The sequence below is a fragment of the Microchirus variegatus genome (genome assembly GCF_963457635.1).
Source record: "Microchirus variegatus genome assembly, chromosome: 5".
NCBI classification, from domain to species: domain Eukaryota; kingdom Metazoa; phylum Chordata; class Actinopteri; order Pleuronectiformes; family Soleidae; genus Microchirus; species Microchirus variegatus.
This window is the reverse complement of record NC_139806.1, coordinates 1,936,952-1,952,114: the sequence shown is the minus strand read 5'-3', so window position 1 is coordinate 1,952,114 and position 15,163 is coordinate 1,936,952. Positions and strand designations below refer to the sequence as shown.

At 41.3% G+C, this 15,163-nt stretch overlaps 1 protein-coding gene across 1 annotated transcript; it reads left to right on the top strand.

Moving 5' to 3' along the window:
• Positions 1–6,547: 6,547 nt before the first annotated feature.
• cyp7a1 (cytochrome P450, family 7, subfamily A, polypeptide 1) lies at positions 6,548–9,702 on the top strand (the record flags this gene model as incomplete). Its single annotated transcript, XM_083889462.1, has 8 exons — positions 6,548–6,630; positions 7,236–7,476; positions 7,568–7,777; positions 7,920–8,114; positions 8,217–8,416; positions 8,911–9,041; positions 9,132–9,310; positions 9,400–9,702. The coding sequence occupies 8 exons, from the start codon at positions 6,548–6,550 to the stop codon at positions 9,700–9,702; spliced, it is 1,542 nt and encodes a 513-aa protein (XP_083745588.1).
• Between the last annotated feature and the right edge of the window lie 5,461 nt (positions 9,703–15,163).

Genomic DNA, 15,163 nt, shown 5'->3' with positions numbered 1-15,163 from the left:
TACAGTCCAACCTGGATTATATTATCAGGGGAGAGGAGAGGTTTTCAGAACCACACACTGTTTCTGTCTCCTTTCAGATTATGTCCGGAGTGATTTTTCAAAGTCGGTAAACGCAGCCGTAAGCCCATATTTCCTGTTGGACATTGGACAGCGGCGTTTCCTAGCAGTTTGAAATACACTTTAATGGACTTTAATCTGTCACCATTCATTAATTAGTTAATTAATTAATTAATTAATTAATTAATTAATTAATTAATTAATTAATGATATGAAAACCATATTTTCGCCTGTATCTTCCAAAGTATTGCAGGTATTGGCTTCAAATTTTGCATGGGCATCACATACCACCTGAGAATTATCCCTATCTTTGGAGCTTTATTATTAATTAGCAAATACATTTATTTATTATGCTAAAAACACATTTTCGGCTTTATCTTCCAGACTGATGGAGATATTGCCTTCAAATGTTGTACAATGATTCATGTAACAACTATCTACAAGTACAATCATTATTACTTTGGCTATGATTGGTAATAGTTACATAATAAGTTAACTGGTTAACTTATTAGTGAACACAGAAAAAATAGTTAAGGCATTTTTTCTTTATTATTGAGCTCATTTGGACACATTGAGGATATCATGGGTTTATTTAGCACTTATTCATAATATTTATTACATTATAATATAAATGTATTAATTATCATATAAAAAATAGTTAAGCCTCCATTTCTTTATTGATGCATTGAATGGAAAGTTTGAACAAATTGTAGCTTTTTCATGAAATTTAATAAACATAGTGTATGCTTTTTCATGACATTTGGACACTGAAGATATGACAGGTGTGGTTAGCATTTTAATATTCATAATATTTAACAAGGTATAATAGGTTAACTAGTTTTATTAAAAACTAGAGAGAAATTTATGAGTTCAGGTATTCTGTGTTCAATATCGAGTTTATATGGATACTTTGATCATGTATAAAGTGTAGTCAGCATTATATCATAATATTTAACAGTTATTTTGTTGAATTTATTAATAATTAATTAAAACAGTTAGTGGCAGGTGCAAGTGCATATACTTTGGGTATATTGGAAAGTTGAGGATTGGACAAGTTCGCGGATATACCCCTTGCTCTCGGCCCCCAAGAGCGTAGGCTACTTTATTATATTTTTGAGAATTAAAAGTGCCTGTCTCTATTTGCATGTATTGGATGCATTCATTATGCATATATTTGCAAAGCATGTAAGTGTTTGTGGGGTAATCAGAAAAATTTAGGAGTCTCTACCTCGAGTTTGAAAAAAATAGGGGCCCCCAAATAGTATCTTGCATAGGGCCCCCAAACGGCTAGAAACGGCCCTGGCAGTAGTAGGCTTTTTGGAGTTGTCAGAAATGCCGTCTTTGTCGAACCTGAAGCAGAAAGTTTCCCTGAGTTTCAATGGAGTCACTACAGTTTATCAGGAGTCTCAAGGTCACGCAGTGAGTGAACGGTCAATTATTGGGAAGTGTTTATTTGGCGTAGCTTAGCGACTATCGTAGGGCTGAATCGCTCCCTTGAACTCTCTCTCTCTCTTCCTCTGTGTGTCAGTCTGTCTGTCAGTCTTTGGCCTTATTTCCTTGTGTCGAGGTTAAGGCCAAAGCTGGTGCCAAGGACTCGTGCCAAAACACAGGAGTGGATCGATGGCATGTGCCTGTCATGCGGCCAGTGTTTGATCAGCGCGAGGTTGCCCAGCGCGATGACTTTGTGCTTTCTCGTAAAAAACTGAAATGACTCGATTCAAAAGCTTGACGACTTATATTATGTCTTATATTTGTTATTCTGGTGTTTGTTTGAGCCAACCATGGCTGCAAGGGGCAGAGGGGTGTGTGCCATGTCAGATTCAGATAGATATTTCAGTCTTTGCTGGCTTTCTTCCTTCACATTCATGCTTATATTTGTCTAATACGTCTCTGCGATTGACTTAATGTCAGCACTTTATAGAGACAATGTCTACTTCTGTATCTATTGCGAAATCGGACAGATTTCAGTGTGTTGTTTGTCGACTGCAGTGTGTTAAAATAGTTTGCAGAGACACACACGGCAGACAACTTCTTCTTCTTGTGTGCAAGAAAGTCTTGGTTCTTCATCTGTCACCATCACCAAACAAAGGAAGTAGTGAAGTCAGTGACGAATGTGCAGAGAGACAGTGAGCAGAAGTCATTTAACCAGGAGTGACCTGACAGTGGGTGGACACAGCTCCAGGTTACTCAAGTATGAACTGATGTAAACCGCTGAGACTGTGCCGGACAAACGGGACATCTGCTTCAGAGTAAATAGAGCGATGAGTAAAATGTTATAACAAACATATACGGGATATATATATATATATATATATATATATATACATGTATGTATATATAAGTTTTGGAACTGTAATGATCTCCAGCCACATTTGACGGCGTATTACTGTGAAAAGCCCTAAACCTGGACCTGACCCTTCAACTTCATAACTCCATAAATCACGCATACTCTCAGCTGTGACGACTGGAGTGCAAAGGTCGGAGCAGAATTACAGATAAGACGTCGAAAACCCTTAAAAAAATAAAAATAAAAAAAATAAATCACCCTTAGCTTTGAGCCCCTGTCAGCTGCACTGTCCAGGTTACTAAATGTCACTCTTTATCAGCGTTTATGACCGATCTGTGAAGGCTTTCAGTCGCCTCCTGTGGTTTGCTGTGGTCGACCGGACGTATGTTTCGGCTCTCGTTTAAGGAGCTTCTTCATCCAGCTGCAGCTGTCCAATATTTTTTTTTTTAGTACTGGGCGCTAGGTTAACGTGGCGCCACACCGGAGTCCAGGCACCGTTTACCAGTTAGCTCCGTTAGCTCTGTTAGCTGCGTTAGCTCCTATGAGCGCCAGTTAGCACGCCGACAGTTGAACTGGAGCGGTCTGTTTATTAAAGGAAAAAAGAGCAGTGCTACAAATAACCAGCCTACCTGTGTGCTGCGTATGTGTGCCTTTGTTTTTAAAGATTAGCGTTACTTTAGAGCATTGGTTCTCAAAGTGCGGTTTTTACAGTTGATGGTTTTAATCGAGGAGCTACTAAGCTTGTTAAATGTTTATTGGACATTACTGGATACAGACATATAAGTGTTAACTGTACAACTGTATTTACTATGTCATCAAATTTTGGATGACATAGTGACACAGTATAGTATGACGTTTTTGTCCAATTTTGGTCCAAGCTTTTTTTTGAAAAAAATTAGTCAAATTTGGGACCAAAAACTTTTTGCCCCAAAAATTGTCAAATTAGGGACGACATAGTATAGTATGACGTTTTTGTCAAATTTTGGACCAAAATCTAACCCTAACCCAATTAATTATTATTTTTTTTTAATTGTCAAATTTTGGACAACATAGTTATTACATTTTTTTTTCCTTTGGCGGCCCTCAGTCCAATGTTGGGTTCCTAAATTGGCCCTCGGGTATCAAAACTTTGAGAACCCCTGCTTTAGAGGGAGTCGCGTAAACATCACACGCGTCTTTTTCCGGGTCACTAACGCGTTAAGCGCACATTACTAAATATTTTTGTAATCGAGTATTCAACCAATAATTTTTCGATTCATCGAGGACGCAAAACGCAAAATCATTATCATTATTATTTTTGATAAATTAAAAATTATCATTATTATTTTGATTTATTTCCTTAGTTCGTTTTTTTAAATCCGAGTAATCGAGGAACAATCGGCAGAATACTCGCTTATGAAAGTATTTGCTAGCTGCAGCTCTAGTGAGCTACATTAAATCAGCTAACATCAATGTTTACGTTAGCGTTAGCGTTAGCAACTGGATGCTGTAGTTTACAGTGGTTCCACTGCACCTTGTTGGCTTCTCTGTTTCTCTCTCCGTCTCAGTCATCGCGCCAACTTGAAATCCGAATGTTGCGGTGTGTGCGTCTGCTGAAACGGTCTGTGTGGAACAATGATCCCTGCGCTGAACAGGCCTCACAAGATAGGAATTAAAGGAATACTTGAGGATTTGTTGTAAGCGAGTTACTCGAGTAATCGTTGCAGCCCCAGTTCTTCAGCTCTGACTTGTTACAGGACATCAAATATATGCAGCAGACGTCAACATAAGGAAGTTTCTTTCTTCCTACTCACTGCACCATGGGTGTGACCAGGCTAGCTGGCCTTATTTTAACTCATTTATTGTTTTTTTTTTGTTGTTGTTTTTTTATGACTGTGTGAAATAAATAATAAACATTTTTGAGTTGAGACTCTGAGGTAGCGAGTGGTGGGAAAAAGCAGGTGTTTTTTGCCTCTGAGTATGAAAACTGTTGGGATTTGTGAAGTTGAACCAAGCTGCTTCGATAAAATGACCGTTTGCTGAACTCCAACCTTTTGTTTTGCTCCACTAATTCGTACTGCACTTTAGAGAACCAGCGACTCTGGCAGTCGTCGCAATTTGATTTTCCAGTCAAACCACTGTCTTGTCATGCTGCCAGTCCAGCTCTTGGCACGTCATCGATCTCCTGTACTAATTTGTTTGTGACTGTTGCTCGGTTGGTTTCAATTCCAATAAAATCACGAGCAGACTCATGATTCTCACTGACTTGGGTCAAGCACCATTTTAATCTGCTGTTAAACGGTCTAAACTGAAATGGTGACCATGTTGAACCCCAATACGGCCTGGTATATACTCACACACACACACACCAGAATTGACGTCATCGTTGATGTTATTATTGGGCGTGAGTGCTGTGTCAGAGCTTTTGTAAGTCGGGGAATTGACTGAGAAGCTGTGTATCCTGAAGAGATCGTCACATTCTGTTTCTTTAGGGATTAGTTTTAATGGAAAACAGAGACGCGCAGTTATGGGAAGACACATCACATTTTCCTGATGCTTCACATGAAGTTCACTGCCGTTCAAACATTTGGGGTCACCCATACAATTTGTTTGTTTTACCATTAAAAGTCAGACTTTTATTCATCAAAAGAGTTGCAACATGAATAGAAAATGTAGTCGAGACAAGATTAGAAATAATGATTTGACTTGAAATTTACCACCACCAAAATATTTGCATATCTCTGAAGGAATAATTTTAATGAATTTTTGAAAACAAGAAATGATCCATTTGCCCTGATACACTTTGACAGTGAGATGGCTTTAAAAAAAAAAAAAAAAAATCTCGGAATGACTTGAAATTTACCACCATAATAGTCGGTATCACCCTGAACAAGGATCCGTTGAAAATATTCGCATATCTCTGAAGGAATAATTTTCGATTTACAAGTTCACAGTGAGCTGATCTTTATCATTGCACAAGGGTTTTCAAGGGTTTTCTAATCATTTAATAGCCTTCTTACGCCATTAGCAAACACAATGTACCATTAGAACACTGGAAATGGTCCTCTATACACATATGTACATATTCCATTAAAAACCAGATGTTTGCAGCTAGAATTGTCGTTTACCACATTAACAATGTATAGAGTGTATTTATGATTCATTTAATGTTATTTTTCTTTCAAAAATAAGGACATTTGGACATGAGCCCAAACGTTTGAACACAAGTTTTACAGTTGAGCTTTCAGCAGACTCAAATCCTGAATAAAGGGTTCTTGGTGGAACCCTCCAAAAGAACTCTCTAGGGTAACATGGTATTTCTGCAATAGGATCTCCTCATTAGCATTTCTATTATTATTATGATTATTATCATTATCAACCTATAGACACAAAACTGTATTGTCAGAATATGTATTCCCTTTTATTAAGTTATTATCATATGTTTACCAATCCTGTTTTCATCTGCTCACACATGTGCACACAAACACACACACACACACACACACACACACACACACACACACACACACACACACACACACACACACACATAAAGTGGATACACAGCAGTAACCTTGGATCTGTTTACCAACCTGAACACTCTTCAGGTAAGACTGGCCTTGGACTACAGTCATGGCTATCTCTCTTTTGCACACACACACACACACACACACAAAGAGAGAGAGAATTGCAAGAAATTCCATTTCCTAGAAAATCCATGCGCGATAACACATTTTTATGGCTCAAAAAATGGACATGGAATCACCTTCATTTTCTGTTACAATTAAATAAAACAAACTGTATTGTGCATATTCATGCAGATTCATTAGTTAATAAACTTTTTTTTTTTTAAAAACAACATTTTTATGCTTTGGACTGAACATTTAGACAAAGAATAGACAATAGAAAATAATTACTGCCCAAATTCTTTATCAAAGGTTATCTCAGAGAACATCATTGCAGATAAGGTAATAATGCTCTTTATATGTTGCTCAACAAATGAAGGACAAAAAAAAAAAACTTGGGTCCACCCTGAGGGACAGAGCAGACATAAAAGCCGTCCCACATGCTGCCTGTCACTGCACTCGGCTGAGCCAAACGCTGCTCAGGTTGCTTACACAATTCCCTGTGGCAGGCGGCGCCTTCGCTGTCTCAGTGAGAGAGAAAACGGAGAGAGTTTAGTTGAGGCCTGGATCCATCACTGTCATCATCGTCGCCATCATCATGATAATAAGCATCGCTCTGATTTGGGCCGTAGTCGTTGGATTATGCTGCCTGCTGTGGCTCGCCGTGGGGATCCGACACAGGTGAGCGTGGGCAATCCAAAACCTGTACAGTGCAGTTTAAATGACATTTTTAGGCATTTTACTCAGCCTGTGTGGGTGTGTGTGTGTGTCTTACATTACAACGTGGACACTTCTCTACGGCACTAACTGTGATTGTTGACTGGCTGCACCCATGTCAGTGACAGTTTATCCAGCCATGCAACAACCACACGTCCATGATTCATGTTGCATTAATGCCGTTCGCCGTGTGATTGGACGACTGCGGGTATGCAGGTCACGAGTGCTGCTCAAAAAACAAAAGCTATAGCAGACCTGATGGAATTTTTCCAACTGCTGTTGTCATGTGATGTGTAGTCAGACACGCTCGCCTCTCTAAGAGTCATGCTCTTACTCAGACCTGCATCAGCAGGATTCAATAATGTAAAGACTTAACTTGATAGAGAAAGGATAACAAGGTCGCTTTTGTCGTGCTTTGGAGAAAATGCTGCGGGACGGGAGTGTGGGAAGACCACGGTTCAATGTACGAATGAGTGAATGAATGCATGACCAGCAGCTTCTCGTAACGGGGTGGCGCTTTTTACGACTCTCGTCTCATCCATCCATCATCTCCATCTCCATGCACGTAGACAACCCGGTGAACCCGCAGTAGAGAACGGCTTCATCCCGTACCTGGGCTGCGCTTTGCAGTTCGGCGCCAACCCGCTCCAGTTCCTGCGCAGCCGTCAGAAGAAGTACGGCCACATTTTCACCTGCAAGATTGCGGGCGAGTACATCCACTTCCTGTGCGACCCCTTCTCCTACCACTCGGTCATCAGACAGGGCAGACACCTGGACTGGAGGAAGTTCCACTTTGCCACATCTGTCAAGGTACATTTATGTGACGTCGTCTCTTTTTTTTAAATTCATGTCATGTTGTGTCAGAACGTGCTCCTAACCCTCTTTGTCTTCGCCTCGCTAGGCCTTTGGCCACGACAGCTTTGACCCTCGCCACGGCCACACCACGGAGAACCTTCACCAGACCTTTCTGAAGACCCTGCAGGGCGAGGCTCTGCCCTCCCTGATCGAGACCATGAGTGGTCACCTGCAGGACGTCATGCTGAAGTCGGACACGCTGATTGCTCGGGAGAACCACTGGGAGGTGGACGGCATCTTTGCTTTCTGCTACAAGGTCAGTATTTTGACTTTTGACTGGAGACAAGAATCTTGAAAAACTACTTCTGGCTGCAACCCAGTTCTCAGTTTGCATTCTCACAGCCTCCATGCCATTATGTGATGTTTTTAACGCTCCTGTTTGCCCTTTTATCCTCCAGGCGATGTTTGAGGCCGGCTATTTGACGCTGTTTGGTAAAGAGCTCGGTGAAGATAAGTGTCAAGCTCGGCAGGCCGCACAGAAAGCCTTGGTGCTCAGCGCCTTGGAGAACTTCAAAGAATTTGACAAGATCTTCCCAGCATTGGTGGCCGGTCTGCCGATCCATGTCTTCAAGAGCGCCTACAGTGCCCGAGAGGTCAGTGTGTCTTTTCTAGCATTTCCAACCATGTTAGCTGTTATAAACTTTAAATCAAAAGCGTTAATGTCTTTTTCCCTACTCATTCTTTCACGTAAATAGAACCTGGCAAAGACCATGAACGCTGAAAACTTGTCCAAGAGAGAGAACATATCCGATCTCATCGCTATGAGGATCATACTGAATGATTCTTTATCGACCTTCAATGATTTGAGCAAAGCAAGAACCCATGTCGCTCTGCTTTGGGCCTCGCAGGCGAACACCCTGCCTGCGACCTTCTGGTCTCTCTTCTATATGATCAGGTATGTGGATTACTTCTCTTTACAATCAATATCTGAAACTGTAAATCACCCTTTCTAAACCACATGCACTATTCCTGTCACTTCATGCACACGGTTGTTACATCACACATTACTGCATATTTATCAGTTCCCCAACAGCTGATGTTGGGTGTCACGGCCAACAACGTGCAGTTAAGATAGCGTAGATATAGCATTGCAACACACAAAGGGTTGTAGCGGTATGCTATAAATACCTCGGCTTGGAAAGCAGCCCAACAAAGCGAGGTCATAGTCGCAAATTTGAATTGGCCTGGTGACCTTCTGTGAAAATACCCTGTGATTTTACATGATACTGATGTGATTTATCACAGTTTGACTGAAATCTGTGCTCTGTTTACTTGCTCTGCAGATGCTTCAACAAAAGTCCAGAATCGCTTTACTTGAAGCACACTTTTATTGTGAAGACATTTTTCCACTCTAACTAACTCCTAGCATCTGTGTATGTGTGTTGTCAGGAGTCCCGACGCGATGAAAGCAGCTCGTAAAGAAGTTCAAAAGATTCTGGACGATTCAGGTCTTAAACCGGACCCCAATGACCCCACACTGAACCTCACAAGGAACCAGCTGGACCAGATGCCTGTTCTAGGTAAGATCAACAATGTTTGTTGTTCTACTGCTCAGGTGAACGTACAAATGCTGTGAACCTAATTTCTGTTTTCCGCCTTTCTGTTCACAGACAGTATCATAAACGAAGCGCTCCGTCTTTCCAGCGCTTCCATGAACGTGCGCGTTGCCAAGGAAGACTTCCTGCTTCACCTGGACAACCAAGAAGCCTACCGTATACGGAAGGACGACGTGATCGCCCTGTATCCGCCCATGCTCCACTACGATCCAGAAATCTTTGAGGATCCCTATGTAAGTATCACCAAAAAAAACTAAAAATGTGTTCTTTTAGAAGTCACTATAATGGTTGTATTTTAAAATGTCATCTGTCCACGTTGCAGGAGTACAAGTTTGACCGCTTCCTCGATGAGAAGTGTCAGGAGAAAACCACTTTTTTCCGCAACGGGCGCCGACTGCGTTATTACTGCATGCCGTTCGGCTCTGGCGTGACCAAATGCCCCGGCAGATTTTTCGCTATGTACGAGATCAAACAATTCCTCAGTCTCGTGCTGGCTTACTTTGACATGGAACTGCTAGACCCCACCATAAAAGTGCCGCCGCTCGACCAGTCGCGAGCAGGACTGGGAATCCTTCAGCCGACCTACGACGTGGACTTCAAGTACAAGCTGAAATCCACACACTAGGCTCTAGTTATCGCTTTGCTAGCGATAGTGACTGAAGTACATATTGTACATTGTATATATTTAACAGTTTTAACGACGATGCCTTGCTGTATATGTAAATAGACTGAATAATAGATGGTTTGTTGTCATAATTTGCTAAAGAAGAACATTATTTTGTTTGTTTCCCTCTATGTTTCTCAGTTTTCATTTGATGAAAGAGAAGCAGTCATTTTTACACATACAACACTGACTGAAATGTAATATTTTTCTATATATACCACTATATAGCAATCTGAGTCCTGCATATTTCAAAAAAATCCTGCACCAGCAAGTTGATGTCAGTAGATGTAGGATGTCAGTTAACCATCTGTTGTTTCTCATGTGCAGTGTGGAGCCATATTTTGTAATAAGTTATATTGTATGTGTGTATATAATGTCATATTGACAAGAAAAAACAGGTTGGAAGTTCTTGCACGAGTTCATCCAGAGATCAAATCAGTGTTCTGTGTAACCCCCACACATGATAACATGATAAAGAGTTATTTTATTAAACTGTCTGAACATGTCGGGTTTCCATTGATTTGGACACGTTCACCAGCAGGTTTTTGAACGGATTGGTTGAAGGAGTGGGAGGTGTGTTGTTGTCATCAGTGACAACCTATAGTAACTCTATAGTAACTCGTGACAGGCAGTTGTTAACGCCCACTGGATTATGGTAACACTGTATTATGGACTCTGTACGTCATGTAGGCCTGCCATTATCATTGCATTAAAGGTTCCCCCGCACAAAGATAACCTTTGAAAAGAAAAACAATAAATAAAAGGAAACAATGTCCTCATGTTTTAATTCAACCCTAACCCTGCGTTACCATTAGCATTAGTAGCCAAACTGTCAATCAAAGTTAAAGAATATAACGTTGCATTTCAAATAAAATCACATCAACGCGTATTAAAAGTCACTTTTACCTCTCACACATATAACAAATTATGTCCATATTTCCAGATCAGCAATCTTCTTCTTCTTTTTTATCATGAAGTGTTCAACTGTAATCATATCATTCACCGACTTCACCTTTAACTTGTAGTAGAAGATAAAGCTTCTGTCGGCCTTGGAGTTTGCTCTCCCTCTGTCTCTCTCGCCTCTCAGATGTTTGTGTCACTGAGGGCAAACCCAGTTTCTATGCGACACCCGCCCTCTCCGTGTTGTGTTAACAATGACATAACGTGTCGTCGGTGAACATACAACATAGAAATAATGAACTGCTGAGGTTCACTCGCGTCCATTTTATTGACGAGGTTCCCAGACTATAGATAATGTCACATGAAAAACTTTAAAATTTCTTAACCTGCCAATTTCAACCAAATGGACATTAAAAAAAATGCCACGTGCAGCACATTTTGCAGTCTCATGGTTGACACTTCCGATTGTGTGCACTCATTTGGCAACGTTCCAGTGCGTAAGCTGGTGTGACGTAAAAACCTCCTCTGGAAAAGTGAAGCATAATAGTTCATGTTGTATTAATGTCTAACACTTTCATTTCATGCATAAGTGGCATCTGTTTGCTTCCAAAGCTGCCTCTGCTCTCGTGCCCTCAGTATTCACTGCTGAGGAAATGGTTTCATCGCACACGTGATCTCCTAAAACCATTCTTTGTGGAATTTATTTATTTTTGGGCCTGAAGGCAGAAAATATTTGGAAACCTGCACGGTGCTTTGCTGTGTGTCGTCTCTTACATAAAGGGAAGAAGAAGAAGAGGAAATCCAGTTGTTTCAAGATGAGAGCTGATATAAATTGGGCATATGCAAAATGTGGCACGCAATTAGGTTAAAACTAGTGTTTATGGTTCAAACAAGTTGTTGTAAAGTCAAACCATGAAGTCTTGGATAATGCATCGATCAGCCATCATTGGTCTACAACTGCTGGCCCATTCGGCAACATATAAATAATAAATAACATAACTTCCAACAATTATATGACAATCGTATGACAATCATCTAACAATTGACAATCGCTCAACAATCATTTGACAATTGTCTAACAAACGTCTGACAATGGTCTGACAATCGTCCAACAATCATCTAACAATCGACAATCAGCCAACAATCGTCAAACAATTGTCCAACAATCGTCCAGCAATCGTCCGATAATCAGCCAACAATTGTCTAACAATCATCCAGCAATCGTCCGACAGTGGTCTGACAATCACCCGACAATAGTCTGACAATCGTCCAACAATCAGCCAACAATTGTCTAACAATCATCCAGCAATCGTCCGACAGTGGTCTAACAATCACCCGACAATAGTCTGACAGTCGTCCAACAATCAGCCAACAATTGTCTAACAATCATCCAGCAATCATCCGACAGTGGTCTGACAAGCACCTGACAAACGTCAGAGAACCATACGACAATCGACCAACAATCGACCAACAATCGACCAACAATCGTCCAACAATCGTCTAACAATTGCCCAACAATCATTGGGCAATTGTCTAACAAACTAACAATGGTCTGACAATCGTCCAACAATCCACAATCAGCCAACAATCGTCAAACAATTGTCCAACAAATGTCTAACAATCGTCCAATGGTCTAACAAGCAAACTGACAAACGTCCGACAATAGTCCAACAATCATTCGACAATCTTCCAACAATCAAAAATTCTTTGTGTCTGTGATTATAAATGCATGCTAAAAGGGTGAGATGTCCATTTTCCCCTGGTCGATTCATATCAAATATTTGTAAAATATCTGGTAAATATTAGGCAATTAGAGGCGAATCCTCAGTGTAAACCTCAGTAACCCTCCTACCCTGCAGTAACCTGAAAAGTGCAGCTGACTCCACAGCATTTGGAATCATAGTAAGAGAGAGAGTGATGCGCCCACATGAAGTAATGACTAAGACACAGGTGGCAAGTTCAACTCCTGCACTCATTGGTTCATGACGGGACCCTTTTTTGTGCCAGGTTGTCGTGCCATTGTGAGAAAATAGGACAATGAACAAAGAGACTTTTCACTTGAAAATAATACCAGGAACAACGTGGCTGAGTGACAGTGAGTCACCGCGAGCGATAATAACACGGCCGACACCACAGCAGCACAAATACAAATGTGAAAGTGGCACATCCCCATTCTCTCATGTGTAGTTTTTCGCAACCCAGCTGTGTGATTCATTCATTCATGCATTCACCTGCATGCAATCAGACACACAAAAGCAAAGAAAAACAACACGGATCAACTGTCAGATGTAGATAGAACCGGTTCATGTCGGTGAAACCGAAACATCAGTTAAGAGACACTGTATCTGTCCTTGAGAGACTGCTCTGTAAACCATGGCTTTTGCAGGAGCGGCACGTCAGTAAAGCACGTTTAAAAACATGTTATTATGTCATTAAGGAGAAGACGCTGTGACTTAATTGAGGCAGGTGCGTTCGTCTAAAACAGGAGGACAAACTCACATGACCTTTGTCTCCTGCCGTGTGGGGAGGAGACAGATGGACATGCAGCTGTAAATACCGCAAACATGTTGTTGGGAAATGTCTGTTTGAACTGGAGAAGCCTCCACAGCTTACTGCGTTCCTACTGGTCAGCACGCTTCTGTAGCTCCGCCCACCTTCGTATTGAGCTGGAGTCCGCGTGATCGCACTCATCGACGGAAGCATCAGATGGCTAACAACAACAACAACACATGAACAGAATGGACATTGTGCCGATGCAGAAGTTGGGGGGGGGACTTAACGTCAAGGTGTCCATTTTTTAAATTATGTTCCAACCGTAAAGATAGAGTATGTTCACACCAGTCCTTCTAAACCAAATCCTAGTCCATTTGCTTGGTCCGGTTCCGATTTGCGCAACAAAGGAGTGAACTGTGGTCGGCCTAAAAAACTAGAGCATTGTGGGTAAACACAACCAAAACTAGTGGTTGGCATGTTAATTGCGATTAACAGCGTCAACGTTAGCACATGGCGCGTTGCCATGACGACCGACCAGAAAAAGACGCACATGCTGCGACACCAGAGTCCAGGCACCGTTTACCAGTTAGCTCCGTCCTTAAGCGCACCGACAGTGGAACTGGAGCATACTGCGTACGTGTGCCTCTGTTTTTTAAAGGTTAGTGTTACTTTAGAGGCTCATTTTAACAATCTGGAGTCATGTAAACATGACGTCACGCGCGTCTTTTTCCGGTCAGTCGTCATGTAAACGTGTCATGCGTTAACGTTGACACCTTTAACCGCCGCTATCACATCACATTAACGACCAAAACATATGCATACGTGCAGAACGATAACCCGGGGGAGAAATGGCCGAGCGCGTCGCAGCGTACGCATATCGTATGTTCGCGGAAAACGATAGGATTCGATGCATGGGCTACTTTCAAGTCCAACAAAAACTCCCTGTTACCCGATATCCCGTTTAGCTTACATTAGCATTAATAAGCGGTGACATCCTCCAGACAACAATAACACTCACTTTATTTTTTTTAAAACGATGTCAAGAGGTCACACACGCGCTCTGAAACAGAGCATTGTATCATGAACATGTGAGCTCCAAATACATAAACACTGTAATTAAAGCCTTCTTGGAAGACGGTGTGGGTACGAGCTGGATGTTCAGCGCAGGAGGCGTGAGTCATACGTGCAGACCGTGCAAGAGTTGGTGTTTGTTTAAAGAGGCAACTCCGGCTGAACCGGACTGGAAGTGGGAAGACTGGTTCTGTTGAGTGAGCATGGTTTGAATATGAAAATGTACTGTGTGGTGACTGTGAGTGTGAGTAGTGTTCTGCAAAGCAAACACTGTTATTCCACATTAAACATGAGGTTTAAGTGCTCATCGTTTCAGGTGTCAGGTTCAGAGTCATTTGTGGACGTCTGTGACCGCTCAACGGCTCATTCTGCACACGTTCATAACTCACTACTGTCATTCACCTGTCCTGAGAAATGACTACAAACTCAGGGTGTTTGTATTTAGCACTGTGCTGCCATCTGCTGGCAAACTGCAGATGCCACACAGATGTGAGTTTATACCCACTTGAACACAGCCATGCCATTGCACGTTCCATTAATGTTGGAGATTAATGGGTTTTCAGGATTGTGAAGTCTTTCTTTACCTGAAAAAAAAAATATATATATATAAATATATATATATATACATATGTATGTATATATATCTACATCTTCTATAAATATATATAGATATATATTTACGAACGTAAAAAGTGTTTAAATTATTAGATCTAATTTTGTAGTTGAAATAATTTTTTTTAAAAGTCTTAGAGGCCTTGTGAATAATCATCAAAATGACGTCTGGCTGCACCATGTTGAACAGAGACAACACAAGCCCCGCCCTCCAACCACAGATGAGCCAATCACGGGAGGGGGATCACACAGCGGTGTTTGCATGGAGCCTTTATAAGAACAGTCTCATCCTCTTGCTGCAGCTCATTCATTCGTTCATCACTGTGGTCAGTAGTGAACTCTCAGG